This window comes from Spodoptera frugiperda, chromosome 8 (genome assembly GCF_023101765.2).
Source record: "Spodoptera frugiperda isolate SF20-4 chromosome 8, AGI-APGP_CSIRO_Sfru_2.0, whole genome shotgun sequence".
Taxonomy (NCBI): domain Eukaryota; kingdom Metazoa; phylum Arthropoda; class Insecta; order Lepidoptera; family Noctuidae; genus Spodoptera; species Spodoptera frugiperda.
In genome coordinates, this window is record NC_064219.1 from 9,252,300 (window position 1) to 9,272,388 (window position 20,089).

At 33.6% G+C, this 20,089-nt stretch overlaps 1 protein-coding gene across 6 annotated transcripts in view; it reads right to left on the reverse strand.

Moving 5' to 3' along the window:
• LOC118275267 (uncharacterized) overlaps positions 1-17,661 on the reverse strand; it is a 28,460-nt gene extending 10,799 nt beyond the window's left edge. For 3 of the 6 annotated variants that reach the window (XM_050695247.1, XM_035593164.2, XM_035593163.2), the window contains exons 1-26: positions 17,481-17,661; positions 15,562-15,769; positions 14,854-14,940; positions 14,431-14,660; positions 13,916-14,129; positions 12,017-12,112; positions 11,582-11,811; positions 10,860-11,076; positions 10,183-10,278; positions 9,411-9,640; positions 8,879-9,092; positions 7,648-7,740; positions 7,340-7,569; positions 6,690-6,897; positions 5,902-5,997; positions 5,536-5,765; positions 5,222-5,441; positions 4,882-4,971; positions 4,496-4,725; positions 4,196-4,412; positions 4,026-4,118; positions 3,715-3,944; positions 3,407-3,608; positions 932-1,027; positions 532-764; positions 34-250 (exon numbers count right to left, since the gene is read on the reverse strand). In XM_050695247.1, the coding sequence (XP_050551204.1) occupies positions 34-250; positions 532-764; positions 932-1,027; positions 3,407-3,608; positions 3,715-3,944; positions 4,026-4,118; positions 4,196-4,412; positions 4,496-4,725; positions 4,882-4,971; positions 5,222-5,441; positions 5,536-5,765; positions 5,902-5,997; positions 6,690-6,897; positions 7,340-7,569; positions 7,648-7,740; positions 8,879-9,092; positions 9,411-9,640; positions 10,183-10,278; positions 10,860-11,076; positions 11,582-11,811; positions 12,017-12,112; positions 13,916-14,129; positions 14,431-14,660; positions 14,854-14,940; positions 15,562-15,769; positions 17,481-17,606 (4,633 nt within the window). In that variant the 5' untranslated portion in view covers positions 17,607-17,661. The remainder of the gene's footprint in view (positions 1-33; positions 251-531; positions 765-931; positions 1,028-3,406; positions 3,609-3,714; positions 3,945-4,025; positions 4,119-4,195; positions 4,413-4,495; positions 4,726-4,881; positions 4,972-5,221; positions 5,442-5,535; positions 5,766-5,901; positions 5,998-6,689; positions 6,898-7,339; positions 7,570-7,647; positions 7,741-8,878; positions 9,093-9,410; positions 9,641-10,182; positions 10,279-10,859; positions 11,077-11,581; positions 11,812-12,016; positions 12,113-13,915; positions 14,130-14,430; positions 14,661-14,853; positions 14,941-15,561; positions 15,770-17,480) is intronic. The other 3 variants (XM_050695249.1, XM_050695248.1, XM_050695250.1) reach the window with 3 other exon arrangements.
• Between the last annotated feature and the right edge of the window lie 2,428 nt (positions 17,662-20,089).

A 20,089-nucleotide genomic window follows, 5' to 3' on the forward strand; every position in this document is an offset into this window, starting at 1 on the left:
AACAGAATTGAGCAGTATTGAATGGATACTAACCTTCAGTATTTTGTACATTGAATGTAACTTTAAGCTTTCCGCTTCCGTCTGTAGATGCTGGAGTAGCAACTCCATCGATAGTCACTAATGTCTGGTCAACAACGTGAGTATTGTGCACAGAAACAGTGTTGCCGGTCAAAGTGTACCGTGCGTTGGGGCATGTGCCATCTTGGAATGCCGATGGATATGATTGGATGTCGTACCACATATCCATATACTAAAACAGATATTACATGCCAACTTGATTTGCAATCAGACATAACAAATGATATATATCTAGCTTCTACCAGCGGCTTCGTCCGCATTCCCGTGAAATAAAAATATCCTATCTGTATGCCAAATTTCATCCAAATCCATTCATTACTCTCAGCGTGATAGACGGAAAAACATCCAAACAAACGAAAATGTTCACATTCATAATATAAGTGTGATTGTTAAAGTTTGTAAAGAGATGTTTTTCTCAAAGCCTACCTATGTTTAGAAATTACAATAAATTACCTCTTCGATCTTAAAATTTTCAACAACGGCAATTTTTTGCTGTTCACACTGACCGCGGAAAATGACGTTAGAACTTGGGTTAGGTTCAGGGAAGTAGAAACAAGCCGCAGGCGTGCGCTCCACTTTATAGTAGTAGGGCTGGTGCAATACTTCGATATCCTCAATTACTTTGTCTATTTCATTGATTGCATTCGTGGTCAAGGTATTATAGCGACTAAATTTCCAGCTTCTGACTAAAAACAAAGTAAAAGTACACATTATTATGACAAAATCTGTATACGGTACCTACTTACTTATATTCTACATTTGATTGTATGTCTTAAACAATGTAAGGTTAATAGCACATATGAGTGTATAGAGTAATCGTCAAAATGGAAAATAAAAATTGTGTAGAGCTTACCCCTTCTTCGATCATTATCTATATTTTGACAGCCATATGTCAGTGCGAAAGATGTGTAATCTGTAGCCAATACTAACATAACATACTCGCGATTTCCTAGAAAAAAATGAAATTTAGTTTTAGCCCACGTTTACTTGGAAACCTGCAGATGTAGAAGATCTTAAATACCATAGATTTCTGTTCTTACTGACAGCGAATTAGCGATTTCAAGCTTAAATAATACTTATTATAAATCAAGGTTTTCTTCCATAAATTCCAAATGGTTGGTAACACATTTGTGACTCCTCTGGTGTTTCGGATGTTCACGGGCGGCACGATTGCTTACCATCAAGTGATTTGTCTAGGTTCTCTTTTGCCGGCTTACGCCATTAAAAAGACAAAACAAAAAGTTTCATCGAAAGGAATAGATAAGCTGAAACAAATTCATATGGTTTACATTTTCATTTTCAAATAATATGTCACCTAACGTCGTTTTACGTTTGTACTTATATAATTTATAAGAGTGGGTTTTTAGGGTGTTAAAATACCCACAACTAATTCTTTTCACTTTGACTTCCTAATTATGTTCTTTACTACGTAGGTGAGGTAATAAGTATGGTAAACATTTTTTTGGTATCAAATTTTTCATAAATTGCATGTAACCTCCTTGTTCACAACTCTTTTAAGGGACTACTAAATGTTCTACCAGTCTGATTTTTGAGAGTTGTTTGTTGTATTTTTGAGAGTCGTCTATACTTTAATATTATAAAGAGATAAAATTTGTAAGTTTGTATGTAGGGGGTAATTTCTAGAACTAATGGTCCAATCATAAAAAAAATTCACTGGTAGAAAGCTACATTATTCCTGAGTTCTATACAAATTATTTTTATAACATTTATATTAACTGAGCAATCACAACAGTTGTCTAGCAAGTCGGACAGAAATAGCTCATAAAACAATAATATGCATGCGCTGCCTAAACAGTTGCTTAAAATTGAACACAATGTATAGCAATCTTTTTTGTCTTAATGATTTCTACAAAAAAGTTCGCGAAACCTTATTTCTATCTTTTATATTTTATTTTTGATACGTATTTTATTGTTTTAAAAAAAAATTCGGCTGACTTACTTTGGTTGATTATTTAAGCAAAATATTAATTATTATCAAAATAATTATTTCAGTATCACCAGGACTTCATACAAATAAGATTTGCCATTTACAGTATGTCAATAGGTCATACAGTTTCGGAGATAATGTAAAATTACTAAAAAGTAAAATGCCGCTAGCACAATTAACAAGCGTTGACAAGCATATAATAAACAAGATGGCGTGCTGCAAATACGTCATTTTCTGAATCGCGTTGTTAAGATTTTTCACGGATTGATGACCCTCTCAAATTATTATGCTCACGTTGTCGTTAGTTGGTGTTCAAAATAAGCTGGCAAACGTTCAGACCTTTCACGTTCACCTGGTGGTAAGCAATCGCCGCCGCCCATGAACATTTGAAACACCAGAGGCGTTACAAATGCTTTGTCGGCCTTTTGGGGTTAGGAATTTAAAGGTTATTGAGGGGTCGGGAATTGGGAAGGGGGGTAATTGGGCCTCCGGTAATCTCACTTACACAACGCAAGCGGTGTTTCGCGTCGGTTTTCTGTGAGGCCGTTGTATCACTCCGAGCTGGCCCATTCGTGCCTAAGCATGGCTCTCCCACACTTACTCTATACATTTACTATAGTCGTGCAATAGTATAACTTGGAAAATACTAATTAAAAAACTCAAATTCTGTCAGATATCATTATTCCACGCGGACGAAGTCGCGGACAAAAGCTAGTATATTATATACGTATATGAAATGTGGATTCACCACGATACATCTAAAACCAAGGCATAATAGAAACAATGGATTATTAGGGGCGAACAAGTTCCGAAGAAGGCCAAAGCAAGCAGTTTTATCGGCAGATAAGGTGATGGCTATAGTTTTCTGGGACGCACGGGGGATAATCCATATTGACTACCTAGAAAAAGGTAAAACGAATAGTCAATATTATGCCAATTTATTGGACTAAAATGACAAAAAAAAAATTTTTTTACTAACATTCCGTGGCTAATAAGAAAATGCTCTTCCACCAGGGCACTGACCGACAGACAGTTATTTTTTTAATATTAGAAATCTTGCTTTGACGTTCAAAAGTACTTTCCCAGTCTATTTGTTAAAATAAGTAAACAGTCATCCAATAGTATGTTTTTATGAATTAATCAGTGAGTGTATACAAAATTACGCTTAGACCAATAAAATTTGCCTCTCAACCGTCGTCGATATGTATGGTTGTATGTATTAAATAATATTACATTTCCTAGAAGTTGTAAACAATGCCAAAATTTTATACATTTCCGATTACATGAAATAGATTTTAAAGACACACGTACTGTTGTCAAGGACTTGAAAACCCACGTGTACAACAACAAATCTAAATGGGATGACTGAAAAATACTTACTCATATTAAATGTGAGCTGCCCAGTCCCATCCGTACTAGAAATAGTAGCAGTCCCAGAAATAGTGGCCAGAGCCTCGTCGACAACCTGCGAGTTTGTGATGCCGAGAGTGTTGCTGGATTGTAATACGTAATCAGCTACGTTGCAAGTGCCACTTTGGTATCGGGATCCGTAGCTCTCAATGAGACGCCACTGGCCAGCGTACTGCAATGACGGTAATCATGAAATAAATAACTAATATGAATAGAAATTCCGTTGTTTTGTTCCGGCAATTTCTTGTAAAGTTACATTTTGTTGTAAAGAAACTTACTGCTGTAATATTAAAGTCATCTATTCCTTTAATTGTTGTGTCGCACCGTCCAGGAAGTACAACATCTTCGCCGGGTGCTAAGTCGGGAAGATGGAAACAAGCTTCATCTGATTGATCAGTGTTATCGAAGTATCTATTGTCAATTACGTCGATGTTTGTAATGGCGTCATTGATGGCCGCGTTCCCAGTGTTTGATAGTTCTCTGGACCTGCTTAGCTTCCAGCTGTGAACTAGAACAAAGAGAGTGTTGCGTAAAGTAAGCATTTGTACGCGCAACGGAGGGTTTCCAGCGAAATTTTTTGTGAACTCACCTTGTCGGTAATTTTTATCAATATTGACACAACTGTACGCCAACGCGTAGTCGTCGTACTTTACACTTAAGATCCAGAAAGGTATTGAAATTGCTGCGAAACGAGACACATTCGATTATTATGTTGTCGCCACATTCAAGAATAATTTGTGTTACGAAAGTAGAACTTACTCTGTCCATTGGATTGAATATTGATATTCAATCTTCCACTGCCATCAGTGGAATCGATTGTGGCGACACCTTCTGTGGTCGTTTGGAATTGGTCGAGTACACTGAATGACTCTAGTTTCATGGTGTTGGCGTTGGTAACAGTGAATTGTTGGCTGATGCATTGTCCAGACTGACTAGCCTTAGGATACGCTGAGATCTCATGCCATGTACCTGCGAACTGAAACGTAAGTACTTGGTTGAGCCTAAAATGTTCCGTTAACCGGTATGTAAACATTTTTTTGTCGATAACACGAGTCTCACTTCGTTTATATTGAAGTTGGGTGCTGCTGGGATATAATCGTTACACTGTCCAGGGAACACCACTGGCACTCCTGGTTGTGGTTCAGGGAAATAGAAACAGGCTACAGGACTTTGGTAACGGTTTACAAAATATTTCTGGTCCAAAACTTTTATTTCGTTCATGGCGTCATTAATAGCAATCTCATCTTCAGGTCTTAAGAATTTTTCTCTGCTCAGTTTCCAACTTGTCACTGAAATATTTGAAGGTTTTCGTTTTGAATGTTGTACACAGTATAGTTATTAATTTTTACAGTATTTTACTCTTCTTTCTTTTCATTTTTACTCTTTTTGGAACTTATTCAGATAAACATTTAGCGATTTTACAAAATATAAGTAATAGTGTTTACCTTGAATATATTCGTCATCTATAGGTCGACAAGAGTACACTAGTGAGTAGTGATCATAATCAGTTTTCAATATCCAATAGTCAGTAGTAACTAGAAAATAATAAAAGATTGACATTGTTGGTTAAATAAATATTAAAATCAACATTTTTTATGTGGAATTCTTTCCTAAATACCGTTTTAAATATTATCTACATAAATAATAAAAATGAAAACGTAGAATATTTTGTAATAAGCAAAATATAGTCGTACAGGTGTATTTTGCGAAGATGGACACTTTCAGTGCCGTCTTTAAATAAACAATTTCAAAACAATAAACAATTTCATATTAAGTATGACGTACCATCAGTGCCTGCGACGTTGAAGGTTACTTTTAGTTTTGCGCTTCCATCATTACTTGGTTCCAACACAGCATTACCGCTTATGGAGACAAGAGTTTGATCGACGACTTGAGTATTATAAACATGGACGCCGTTATTTCCCTGCGAGTATTCTGCAGTATTACATGTACCATCTTGGAAGTCTGATGGGTACGATTGGATATCATACCATACGCCCAAGTACTGTACAAACAAGACAATTAATTAAAAATCCTTATAATTGACGTAGTTGATTTCAATAGTGCCACTTGAAAATTTAATTACATTTTGTACATACCTTTTCAAGTTGGAAACCGTTGTGCACTACGATATTTTGATCGCATTGACCTCGAAATTTGACACTAGAATTAGGGTTTGGAATAGGGTAATAGAAACAGCTTTTAGCGGTGCGGTCAATTTGGTAATAGTAACGGTTGTTTAGAACCTGAACATTATCAATTACTGCATTTATTTTAATGGTTGCTTCGGGGCTCAATGTGTCCGTACGGCTCAATTTCCAACTGTAAACTAAATAACGTCGAATTAGGAAATTATTGAAAGTCTACCAACTTTTGATGACTCATAGTGTAAATTAGCGGTAAAGAATATTAGGATAGATATAGTGATCATGGTGGTAATTATTACTATAGTTATAAATATTTACTTCTCCTCTGATGATTCGCTAGGTTGACACATCCGTATCCGATAGCATAAGACCAATAATTTGTATCGAGTACGTAGAAGTCGAAGTATTCATCTCCTGAAAAGAATATGAGAAGTTAAAAATGTTTGAATTTGATGGTTTTTAGCGATTGTAGTCAATGCAAGTCAGTCCTGCGGGCAACTAACTTGGAAAATCCGCTAAAGAAAGGGGATGGGAACGGATTGCGTCAGCGTAGTGTTCCTCGCACGCCAGTCGAGGAAGGGATGCAGCCTCCTGGAGTCGTTAACGTGGCAGGCGTGTCGCAAACATAGTGGTGTGGTGGAACGGAGTGTCACTGCGGTGGCTTTAGCCGGTAAGAGTCCAGCACGCGCTTTCATCATCCACACGGCGTGGAAATGTCCATGAGGATTTTCATAGCGATAAATGTAAATCGGTATTGCTTAGGATGTTGTTACCATTGCAGTGCAGGTATAAATCATGTAAGCGAGATACGGCACATGCGTAAAATTAGATCGTTATTATTAGCTAAGGTTTACAGTCGAACTTTTAATAATTATGTAAGTAGGTGTTTATTTTCCCGAAAAAAATATAATAAACTTATTCATAGAAAAAAAAACTTAAATTGTAGAACAGAACAATAACAGTAGCTTAGCATCTTTAAAAAACTATTGTAGTGTAAATGTTCCTGCATAATTAAGCTTATTAGTAATTTATTTATAGTATTTTTGATTGTTTAAAGTAAACTCAGAATGTATACCAATCTGATTTTGTTCCAATAATCAACTTACTGTTTGGGAATGACAATCGTAAATGGCCGCTTCCATCGTTGCTAGCAACAGAAGCAGTCGCTGTAATACTTTCCAAATTCTCATTTACAACTTGTGAGTTAATTACGTTAAAACTGTTCTCGGATTGCAATGTGTATTCTACCACATTACAAGTACCACCTTGAAATTCTGAACCATAGCTCTCAATAAGACGCCACCGACCAGCATACTGTTGAAAATATAAAAACACGTATAATTTGAGTTGAGATAAAAAAAATCCGTTCACATCACATAAAAACATGTGGATACCACGGCCTCATCGAAAACCGACGTGAAACAACGCTTGCGTTGTGTTTCGTTGTGTGAGTGAGGTTACCGGAGGTTCAATTCCTCATACCCAATCCCCGATTCCCCAAAAGGCCGGCAACGCACTTGTAATGCCTCTGGTGCTTGAAGTGACCATGGGTGGCGGCGATTGCTTATCATCAGGTGATACGTCTGCTCGTTTACAGACGTGTTCCATAAAAAAATGTGCTATTTATATATTATGTAACACTTTTTCTCAATATATGGTGGTTTTTGTTAGTCTAACGAATACTTTGACGTGTTTTCTATACGAAATTCGCCAAAATGTGTGTTATTTATTACTTCCACATCTCGTAATGTCTTACCGCTGTAATATTGAAATCTAGAATCCCTCCAATTGTAGTGTCGCACTGTCCAGGAAGTATTATTGGTTCACCGGCTTCAATTTCTGGTAGATAGAAGCATGCTTCATCAGAATGGTCAATGACTTCGAAGTACTCGTTGCCCAATACAATGTTGTTGTTAATTATAGTGTTGATAGCTGTATTAGCTTCTTCAGATAATTGTCTTGTTCTGCTGAGCTTCCAACTCTTAACTATAAATGTAAAGGGCAGTTATGTTTACTAGTTATTTTTTACTTTATATATTTTTATCTTGCTTATATTAAATTTACCTGATCTGAAGTCTGAATTGATGTTGACGCAAGAATATGCCAGTGCGTAATCGTTATATTTTATGTCCAGAATCCAGAAAGGAATATTTGTAACTGAAATTAGTTCATAAATTCATAATTCATAGTTAATAAATTCAAAAATTAGTTCAAAATAGAACTATAACTCTACTGAATCCATAATGGATTCAGTAGAGTTATAGTTTAAAGGAAACGATTATTGATAAATGAATTTTATCTATCCTGTTAATACAATCTAGTGTATATGTCACCGGAAAATAACAAGATCCGTAAGTTTATAAATTTACTAGGAAGTTTATAAACTTTCGTAGGATTCTAAATGGGAGATAAATTGTAATATTTTACGACATATATATGTAGTAAGCTACCCAAATAAGGCCTATGCTGGGGCATAGGCAGATATTACTTCCCAAGAAGTACGCACCATCTAAAGAGTGAATTAACTACTCGAAAGCTAGGTCGGTCGCTATATTGGCTACAGAACAAGAAGTTGGACTCATTCGTTTGGCTGATGCTGGGGTGCCGAGGACTTCAAAGATGTTAAGGGGTTTTAGATGATGAGAAACTCGTTAAGTCTGATCTATAATGACCAAAATTAATTAATAAGATCTCATCACATTTATTATAAGCAGTGACAAAGTTTTCTAATAATTGAGATGTTGAATACTTACTTGTTTTTATTTAGGCTTTATTAAGACATAGGGTTCCCAATAAGGCCAAAGTGACACTTTACTTATTTGTGCTTACAAAAATGTAATTTTTGTTTCTAGAGACATTTTGTTTCCATTATTACAAAGTTTAATAAATAGATATAGGATTTTGAAATTATCAGCGCATTTTCATTTTAAACCTACGAGCTAGGTGGTAATAAAAATAAGGTAGGCCTTATTTGGTGACCTTACCTTATATATATTTATCTTGCAAATGCTAAGTCTAAAACTCACATAATCAGGGTTAACGATAGCTTTAAATAAACAAGTACATATATTAGTTATATTTTTAACTAGTGGACTTATTGGCTTTATTGCATTTACCAATATACCTTAGACCCTTAATTGACAATGTTAAGATTTGTAAGATTATTTGCATGAAAATTTTATAATTGTATTCTGTTTAACTGGTAAAAATGAATATGTAGTTGATATCTGTCTGTTTTAGCTATGTCATTATGAATAATATTAATCAACTTGCATCTTTGGCAATAATTTCCTACCTTGTCCATTGGCATCAGTAACGGTAATAGATAATTTTCCATCGTTGGTGCTCTGAGTTGCAACTAATTTAGTTACTTGTAAAAATTGATCCGTAATAGAAGAAAACTCCAAGTTGAGGCGAGAATTATCGACAACGGAAAACTTCTGATTTCTACAATGTCCACTTTGCTGAGCATTTGGGTATGCTTCTATCTCGTACCATTCACCTTGGAACTAAAACATTATAATCAAACTCGATTAAAATATACTTATATGGATATACGGTTGTTCGAAATATTTTAGCATAGAACTTAGAAATGTAGCTGATATGATACAAGTGCCTGACATTACGTACACGCGAATCATAAAAAAATGTATGATTATGAAAATAAATATACTCATTAGATTCTAGATAGCTAAAGCTCATGTTAAATATGACTTATTTTTTTGTTTATTCTTGCTGTTCATAGGTTTTAGAAAATAACTTAAAATTGTATTATTATCAGTTGTACAAAACCAGTTGTGATTTTTTATTGTAAAACAGTGACTTGCCTCTGAAAGGTCCAAGGTTTGGACTACATTAATAGTTTCGTCACATTGTCCAGGAAAAATGACCGGGACGCCTGGTTGAGGATCAGGGAAGTAGAAACAACCAACTTCTGACTGGTTTTCTACTTTATAATACTTCTCGTCTAGCACTAGTACCGAATTTATTTTTTCGTTAATACGCTGTTCTTGTTCTATAGGCATCGATTTTGTTCTGCTTAGTAACCAACTGTTCACTGAAACAATTTATAACCGGTTAAATCCAACACTAAATGTATAGCTCAAAAAAGGAACACTCAGACCATCTAACCATCTTCAGACACAACTAAGGAAATCATACCATAAAGTCACTCCAAAGCAAAAATAAATCAATAACTCCACTTTTAGATGTATGTATAATTAGGTAAGGGCTAAGAAACGTTTTTTGTTTAGTGCTTACATTTAATAATATAGTTAAAACTCATATGGTGGAAATTTTTCTCATCTTTAGCAATATAATCACTCCTACGGTCCCCAAGGCAGTGACATAATATATTTTCTTGACCTATTTCTTCTCAGTCGATAACTTGTATGCTTCAGGGAATTGCATAACGAAGTTATTATTAAAAGTTATATGCAATATCACACATTTACTTCATTTATCATGAGTTATTCATTACAACGTTTCCATATTAAATTTTGTGTGATCAAAAGACGTGTATTTAAGAAACCTTGCATTTAGAAGTTTTTAAACTAACATAGTAATATTTAAGTTCTAATGACGTAACTTTGCATTTACCTTGCATTTCATCATCATTAATATTTTTACAGCTGTACACTAAGGCAAAGTTGTTGTAATCTGTGTCTAGGACCCAATAATCAGTAGATGTGGTTTCTGAAAACAAAGGTTTAGTATTAATATTGATTATACAAAAACAAGTGATTCAAGTGAGGATCAGACATTTTTATTTATTTATGATTATCTGTGATTCGTTTATCTTGTTGTGGATTTCACGTTCGTAATAAAAACCTAGATCAAAGGTAAAGTAAAACTCTTTGTCTTGAGTCTTGGAATAGGGTAGATGATTAATTTTGTACGTGTCAAAATTACGAGACGAACATGTGTAAAAATGTCTTGTAGATTATTTTAAAATATTAGACACGTATTTATTATTTTCTTACGGAAACAGATACTTTCAAAGATATGTCGGTTTGAAGTGTAGCGTGATGTCACTTATAGATACGTTTCAGACGTAGCAATGACATCTTTGCTCCCACTCCTAAACTTTGATTCCTATTTTATCTAAGCATTGTTATCTTACATGACAAAATAAAAAAATACGTTTCTAATATTTTTTCAATACCTAACTGACGGATTTAGTAAATTTTTAATTTTCATGCCCCGTCATCACCCCTGTTCAGTTAACCCAATGTAAACAGAATTTTTAGTCTCATAAGAAGTAAACGTAAACTTACGATCGGATCCTGCAACAGGAAAGGAGACTACAAGTTTAGCAGATCCATCATTAGATGAAGGAACTGCGACTCCACTCATAGTTTCTAGCCTTTGGTCGTTCACTTGTGAATTCAACACATTAACTCCATCATTCGTTAATGTGTAATAAGCATTGACGCATGTACCATCTTGGAATCTTGTCGGATACGATAGGATGTTGTGCCATTTGTTCATGTACTAGAAAAAATAACTTTATTAAAAGCTGTCCAATTAAAATGCTTTGCAGCATGCCCGAGTGTGTAATAAAATGAGATAAGAAAAAAATCGGGAAATGGTAGTGGTGGTTTATTTTCACAGTTAAACTATAATATGCAGTTTCAATCAGAATAGCTTGGTTTTTTTTGATATATGAAATATTTTATTTTTTCTTAATAAAACTAACTAATTAGTATAAATAAAAATACGAAATACTTAGGTGTGCTTAAATTTTAAGACATAAGTTGGTATAGGACTAAGCATTAAAGGGTATGCAACCAAAACGCGTGCTTAAAATCTTAACTCAATTAGTTGTTGAAGGTATGTTCTGCTTCATTACTTGTAAGACACCATTTCACACATATACATTCTTACACACATGCATACATTGTAAGTTAAATAAAAGTTTGTAAATAAAAAATAATATATTGTGCACAAAAGTGAATTAGTCTTTTAAAAATAATCATAAAGATAAATGTTAACTTACTTCATTTGTCTTAAAATCGCTCATAGCTTGGACGTTGACTGATTCACATTGGCCTCTAAAAACTACGGGCTGGTCGCTTGCTTCTGGGTAGAAGAAACAACCATCAAAGGACTGGTCAGTTGGCTTATAATACCGATAGTTTAGTTCTATATGAGAATTAACTACGTCATTGACAGCTGATTGGTCAACCTGTGACAATTGACGAGATCTGCCAAGAATCCAACTCAGAACTGGAAAAAAGATTAATGATTATTAGAAACATTTTTCGTTCCATCACACTTATATTAGTATACTGAGAGGGTATGAGCTGACTTAGCTGTTACGATACTTTTTATCCCACGGGAGCGCGGGCGAAGCCGCTGGGAGAAGCTAGGGAACAATTAACTTCATGCAGTAAACTCGTTATTTTACTATTGTAATTATTAATAAACTTACCCCTTTTTTCATTCAAATTAATATCTGTACAAGCGTACAAAACTGCATAGTGGTCATAATCACTCGCTAGGATCCATAACTCTTGGGGTGTTGAAGCTGTTAAATAATACAAATATTAGTCTAATATTTTTGCATCTTACTGTTTTAATACTTACTATTCTGGTAAGTAATCAATTAATCAATTTTAGTCATAGTTTGAGCACCTTTTTCAAGGCGGATAAAATAATTCACAACATTTCTGGTGAAAAGTGGGCGTTCCTTGGGTTGTCTACTATGTAAAAATATTTATTAATAGATAAAAAAAACAATATTTCAACAAGAACAACCGTTACGAGAAGAGTAACCTATGAAGTCTGCTCATTTTTTCTCCATAGGAATCTACACTTAGGTACGAACAAATAGTTTCACTAGAAGACTGACCGACAGGCAGACATTTTTAATATTATTATATTTACTTTGATCTTCAAAAGTTCCTTCTTGGTTATATTTGAAATAAATAATTTTAAGTTTGGTTTTGAACGTATTTATGGATGACCTATACGATTCTGACTATAAACTGCTGCTTACTGTTGCAGGATAAATGACAATGCCAGATCCTGCCCCACTTAATTTCATCAATGTACAAGAAATGTAAATTAATCAATATTATGCAATGAAAATAAGACCCTTGGTTACTTAATTATTATTCTGATAAAGTTGCGGATAAAAATTAGGAAATAAAAAGAATTTAAAAAACCTAAGGCCTATTTCCTGTATTTATCGCGACCATCTGCGTTTCTTAGTACGCTTGCACAAGGAACACAAAGAGTCATTCAATAAAAAAAAGATTTATTAATGTAATGTGTACGGATTTTAATATGAATTTGGTATAAATACATAATACATACTGTTAGTTAATTTATTTTTTTATAATATATATTATAATGAATGCATATTCTAATTATTATTTCGTGTTTGAACGTTAGTGATTAGATGTAACGAAACGTCATTGGCGTGCGTGTGTCAGTTACGTCCAAAAAGTCATTATTTGACATTCGCTTTGTCTGTTTTGTTTACATTGTTGTTTCGTTATGACTATAAATTAAAAGTAGGATGACTAAAGGTGATATTGGTGATGACATATCCTTCCTTTCATAGCTAAACACTTATGATAGCATTGTAATAATATAAAGCACTTAATTATTTCTACAATTATAACTGCAATTATCTAAACTGGTACCTAACCTAAATGTAATATTTTGTTCTTAGATTTATATAGAAACCGCAAGATCTAAAGGCTTTTAATCATGTTTTTAGTTATCACTAATAGAGTAGCAATAGAATGTTACATTTGGCATGCCTGTACAATATATTTTTTGGTGGGGCAAAGCTCTATAGAGATTCTGGCATTGTCATTTATTATCAAGATCTTAAAACTATTTAATGTTTTTAGATATTTTCTTTCAATAAAATTTGTCTAGGATGTACCTATTTTATTTGAAGAAAATTTCTGAACGTAAAGTTCTAATCAATATTCTAACAATAATACAAAATAAATGTAGTTTTAATCCTTTAGGTACGGTACTCATAATCCGGAAATAATCGGTCATAGTTATAACAATAAACTTTGAATTTTTTTCTAGTTAATTTGGAAAGCCATTGCATATAAAGTGAATGAATAGATTTAAATCCTTTTATGTTCTAAGGTTTTGGCACGACCTTTGGAGTAAATCTTTGTGTTGCAATACAATTGTACAAAAAAAAAAATTGATGGCGATGGCTACAAAAATGTGCAATTATAGGCTGACTTCTCTTACAAGAATTCAGTTTGTTTTGTTTTCGTATGTTGGAAGTTCATGATCATCAAATCATGGCTAAATTAATAAATTGGGAAAACTAACACCATATCCAAATACTTACGACCTCCAGGAGTGTTTAACACTACTTGTAACTTTGCGCTGTTATCATTGCTGATGATTGTCGCAGATCCCTCAATCGTTACTAGCCTCTGGTTTATCACCTGACTATTGAGGATGTTCACTCCTTCATTGCCTAACGAGTATTCAGCCCTGACACAAGTGCCATCCGAATTCGAGTTTTCGTAGCTTGATATTTGATGCCATAGCCCTGAGAACTAAAACGAAACGATGATGAACGCTTTATGGCCTCGCAAAGTTTAAAAAACAACTTTTTGATTTTCGGTTATTTGAATTTTGAAGATCTGATCAGAGATTAGTATATTATGGAAATGTGTAATTTACAGTATAGTAAAATTTATATATTATTTTGTTTCAGAAAAGTGTTTGTTTGCAAAACGAAAATTAACTTTTTATCTCTTTATTTGACCCTAAAAAACATTACTTACTCATCCCCTGTTTCCTCTATTTCCTACTTCTAGAGTTATATAGTTTTCTTATAAATAAATCTATACTTACAGCAGTTGCATTAAAATTTGGAAGAACTTGTAGAGACTCGTCGCATTGTCCAGGTAAAATAATAGGATTGCCAGGTTCAATAATCGGTAAAGCGTAGCAGGCAGAATCATTATGATCAATATTGGTCAGTTCCGAATAATTAATGCCGAAATTTTCATTAAGTAAATGCATTACTCTGCCTAGATTTATGTCATTAAGAGTTGTTTGTCGCCCTAGTACCCATACATAAACTGTAAACAATGTTCTTAAATTAATTACACCTGAAGTCGAAAATGGAAAAATAATTTTATTTCGTAAAACTATTAAGTAGTTTTACTTTAAGTTTAACTGTTATATAGAAATGTGGTCTAAAGGTTATCAATATAATGGTTAGTTAATTATAAAGTTTGATAGTTCATAGGTATTAGTTTTAAATATACTCACCCTTTCTATGCGTTGGCGAAATGTTTTGACATGAATATGTAACGGCGAACATCGGCTCAAATAGTTCCAGGACCCAAAAGTCAACAGCTGAAACACATTAAAACTAATTTAATTTCAATGAACATAAGTCACGGTAGGTAATTAAACATGTAGTTCATTAAAGAAAACAATAACTTTTACCAAAGGGATATAAGAGTGGCTAATAGAAAAATGCTTTTAAAGTATTTTGCAACTGATAACTTTTCGATTAGCAAATTTTGAGTAGTTAAGTTGAGTTGTAAATACAAAAATTTGTGCCATTTCTTCATAACTTCCGACATGTTAGTAATAATAAGATCAGCATTGTGAGAGCTTGTCCCAAAGGCTTACAACAAAATTTAAGAAAATAAATATGTTTGCATTTCTCTGGTTATACTTTTGAAAAACCAGTTTAGTATATTCACGGTATACAGAAACTAGAGAATACATATTAATTTTCATGTAGTACAAGGCATTTTTACATGTTCTGATTGCCAAATAGCCGGTCCTGGTTAGCCGGTTGCAAACTTAGTATACGTCATATTATGTACCATTGGACCGCGACACTTACTAAAAGTTAGTAATCTAAACTGATTATCTGACAATCGTACCATGTGCAAGAGTATGTCCTAATTATTAAAGAGTGCATCTTAACGCACGCAAGAGTGCTAAAGTGCTAAAGTCACTTACGTTCTTCGAATGACGAGATCGTCATTTTAAATTCAGCAGTGTCGCCTTCTTGGGTCATCATCCCGGTAGCCTCTTCAAAGAAGTTACTTCTGACTGCAGTGTATTGCACATCGATGCCATTATTACCGGATGTGAAATCAAATGCTGCACAGTCTCCTTCTTGATTCGGGTTAGATGTCCGAGCTATTTCAAACCATTTTCCTAAAAACTGTTTAAGGAAAAAAACAGATGTTGAAAAAAAATCTATAAATCTTCCATTTGTATGAATATGCTGTGTTGAACAAAAATCCTTCATAAGGTATATATTTGATAAAAAGTATGTATCTTTCTGTAGTGACTAGCTAAACTTTTACATTTAAAGCCGTAGAAAGTTTCAGTAAATATTATTACACACATATTTATCTCTTAATAAAAATAAAACCTTTGATTTTGCCTTTGATAAAGGACGGAACATTTGAAATGCGAGATAAATAAATCAAACCTTGCCTGGTCGATTAAGTTTTGGGCTGATTTGGGCTGTCAAAGGTCTTAAAATGTAATTCTTAAATGGTCAAAATAAAAATGGTTTTTAATACGAAAAAGAAACATAAGTATTTGTTTTAAAACAGAAAATAAAAAAATAAATGTTGGCATTGATGTGCGAAAAAAGAAGTAGCAATGATTTTAGATTAAGATAACAAGGGCATCTCACGATTAGCACATGACGTCTGAGTTCTATCGCCGAAGTAATCTAAATTACTTGCCCATGCAAAGATATTAGGTATTGTAAAGACATTTTTATCGTAAGCTAATTTTTAATTTATTTTATGTACTTTTCTTCTTCAACAGTGAAGTGTCTTAATATCGATAGAAACGCAATATACGACTTATACGAGACGATTGACTAAAATTATACAAGAACATATTTTTGCTTTTTTGTCTGAGAATCAATATTTAATAGGGTTGATAACAGTTTTTTTTATTGTCGGTCTGGTAGATAGAATCTTCAGATAAATATTTGTATTTTCTTACGGAAAAAAATACTTTCCGACATATATTGATTCGAAATATCACATGACATCACTTCTAGGTAAGTTTTATACTTAGAAAATGACGTAGTTAGCTCCGACTTATAAATAAAATATTTTTCATTACTTGATTGATTAAATTGATTTTTACTTTCATATCCCGTCATCATTCCTATTACTAATTTATTTCTTATTCCTAGATAAGTATTTAACACGAAAATAACTATTTGAATCGGAACAATAGTTCCTTAGATTAGCGCGATTTATTTTAGTATAATATAGAAATTTAGATATAATATAGATTATCTATTTACTATTTTAGTCCATTTACCTCATCAACGTGGGAATTTAGTAAAATATAACTCAAACATGCAAGGTATTTCATTTGTCAATTACTATGCACTTTTTTTCGAAAATCAATGTCCCAATGTGAGACCCAATGTTTTGGTTTTGGTAAATGTGTAGAAGTACATATTTAGTGGTAGCTCGCTCCTGCTTCGCCCTAATGCTATCCTCTAGCTTTTCTAGTGATTTTTTTTTATTTACACATAAAGTTTCCTGACTATTATAAAGACTTTAGACGAATAGTTCGGGTTTTACGCTTATACATATTTAGGTAATATGTTTTTATATAGGGCCACTTATTTTATTATGGCACTTTTTGAACTTTTCACTTAATGCATTGTCTGCCACATAAGTAGCGATCTTCTACAAAATTGATAAAAAAATATAGTTTTTGACATTTCGTTAAAATATTGAATTTAACTAGTTGGAAACTATCGTATTAACCCATCATGTGCCAGAACGCAGATCCACTCGAGACACAATGTATTTTCTATTGTTGTCGTATATACGAAAGGTTAATGGACTTATTAATTGTAATTTAAATCAAAACGCAACAAATGTATATACCTCTGAAATATCAAAATTTTCATCCAACGCCAATCCATCACACTGTCCTTCTTGCACTATTTGTCCAACACACACATTAATTAGTCCAACGAGACTAAAAACTAATATTATTAACTTAAACATCATGAGGTCATGTTTTCTCCCGCACTGTGTTCAGTAGCCCAACTAATCAAATAAAGCATTATCAGTTAATTTTTATATGTAAAATCTTATCTGCGTAATATTTATCATTTTTATAATCACGATAATTTTATTGCCCAATAGTTTTAAAAAGTCGTTGGTGATCTGATTATATCAAATTATGTTTTAATGTGTGTATAATTCAGACGTGATCATTGTTTTAATTTGGTCTAATCATTTACCCTACTGACTGAAAGACAAAAACATAATAACAACAAATGTTTCCCGAAGAGTTAGTTGCACAGATACGCGCTATTTTTCTTCAATTAAGAGCTCTCAGGGTCTCACGTATCCGGAGCTACGGAGTACCTAGCGGGTTTACCGGGGATCCGGCTCGAAGGGCAGAAGGAAGAACGGGGTGGTTTTTAGTCAGTAAGAGTTTGACACTTCTCTCGTCTCGCCCAAGGCGGGAGAAGTTATTGGATGATTTTCCCCCTTAAAAATAAAGGGTCTCAAGTGTCTCATCCACGCGATGCACTGCAGGCTTCAGCGAGTAAGACAATATACTTAATTAAGTATTAAAAAGCACACACGTGAATATATTCTTGTGTGCTTAATGTGTTTTGGTAATGGTATTTAGTGTATCTAGTAGATAAATTTTTCCATAGTTTGATAAGGGCAAACACTGGGCAGGACAGACACAAACTGGTACCCTTAGTACCAGTTTTCTGACAGTGTTAGTTCTAACACACCCACTTTTAAAATGTTAAAATAGATTCTCTATTAGTCGAGTCGTCAATATAGCGGGGTATGTAGTTCCAAAATATATTTATTTAAGATATTTATCAATTTTTAAAATGACATCTATTTGTTGCTAACGAAGGCTATACATATGTATATGTAGATTGTAAGTACATAATATACATATAATACCACTGCTCACACCAGTGTATGTGATGTTATGAATAGTAAAATACGTACCTTAACAAAAAAAAAAAATGTTATCAAGTGATTTTTTTGGTGTTTCGTATAATGAATTAGTGAGTATTTTATTAGAATGTGGCCGTACAAATGTCAATTATATAAATACTAAGTCATTCTATTGTATTATAATATTTTGACTATGACTGCCTCGTTGGTCGAGTGGTAGCAAGTGCGACTGCCGGGCAAGGGGTCTCGGGGTCGATTCCCGGGTCGGGCGAAGTATTACTGGGCTTTTTTCGGTTTTTCGATAATTCCTCAGTGCCCGGTATATGGCAATAGGCTCACCACCTATTATATGGGACTTACAACATAAATTGTGAAATGTGGGTGTACATTGGCATTATATGCCATAATGTGCACCTCTGCCTACTCCTTCGGGGATTAAAGGCTTATATATATTTTATTGGTACAAAATAGAAGATCGATGAATACAAACTTAAAAATTGAGCAATAAGCGGGGTCGTTGACTGAACCTTTTAATTTATTTTGTTTTACTGCAAGCAAATAATAACAAAGCAAGCTAGCTGCAAGCAATTAATAATAAAAAAATAATATAATTAGTGATATTTTCCATGGCACTGGAATAAATTGAACATGGCAAGTATTAGAGAGCGGTAATTTAGTAAAAAAATTAACTAAACTAATTAGTAGTTTTACTAGTAAGATCTGTAAAGTCCGATGTTTAAGCTTTTACAGTACCACATTTGTTTTGTTAGAGTAGGTTTGGAGGCGAGGTCTGAATGGCAATGAACTTGAGATTATGTTTAGTAACATAACAATGATCTTACCTGTTACCAACTGGTCGTTCTCTTTGTTGCGATGGGTTTTTCATAGTTGTATGTTAATTTATAGATCAAATATTACTATGTACCTGTTTTATATGTTTTTGGCAATGGCGTAAGTGATTCGTTATATAATCATACTGGTCCAGTTATTATCTTATCTTTATGTATCGAGTAGTTACTTAATATTTCATTATTTATATACAGTGTAGTCCGTTTAGTACGACTTCGCATATAGCGACCGACCGTTTTTAGCGACGAAAGTTTAGGCATTTGTTTGGTTTTAGTATAAACTTGCATAAATAGACATTCGTTTATTACGACTCCGGTTACAACGACCATCAGCTTTTAACGACCGAATTTCACAAATAATTGTCCGGTTACAACGACACAACGACGAGCGTTGCCGTATTTACAAATAATTCATAGAAAATAATGAAATAAATGAATAGCTATCTCAACTATCGCCCCGCGCGACGCCTCTGATTGGAAATTGACTGTTTATTTTATGGCAGTACGAATTTGTAGGTAAATCCAAGTGACGCGATAAAACGCGAATAAAACCAGAAAACAAACAAAAATTACAGACTTTTTGCATTAAATGTAAAGTTGTTAGAATAGATTTACACTTACATATAAGAAAGCGGTACATTATGTACCTACGTACATTACACATCCTTGAATCTCGCTAAAACTCGAAAAGGCTGGATCGATTTGGTTATA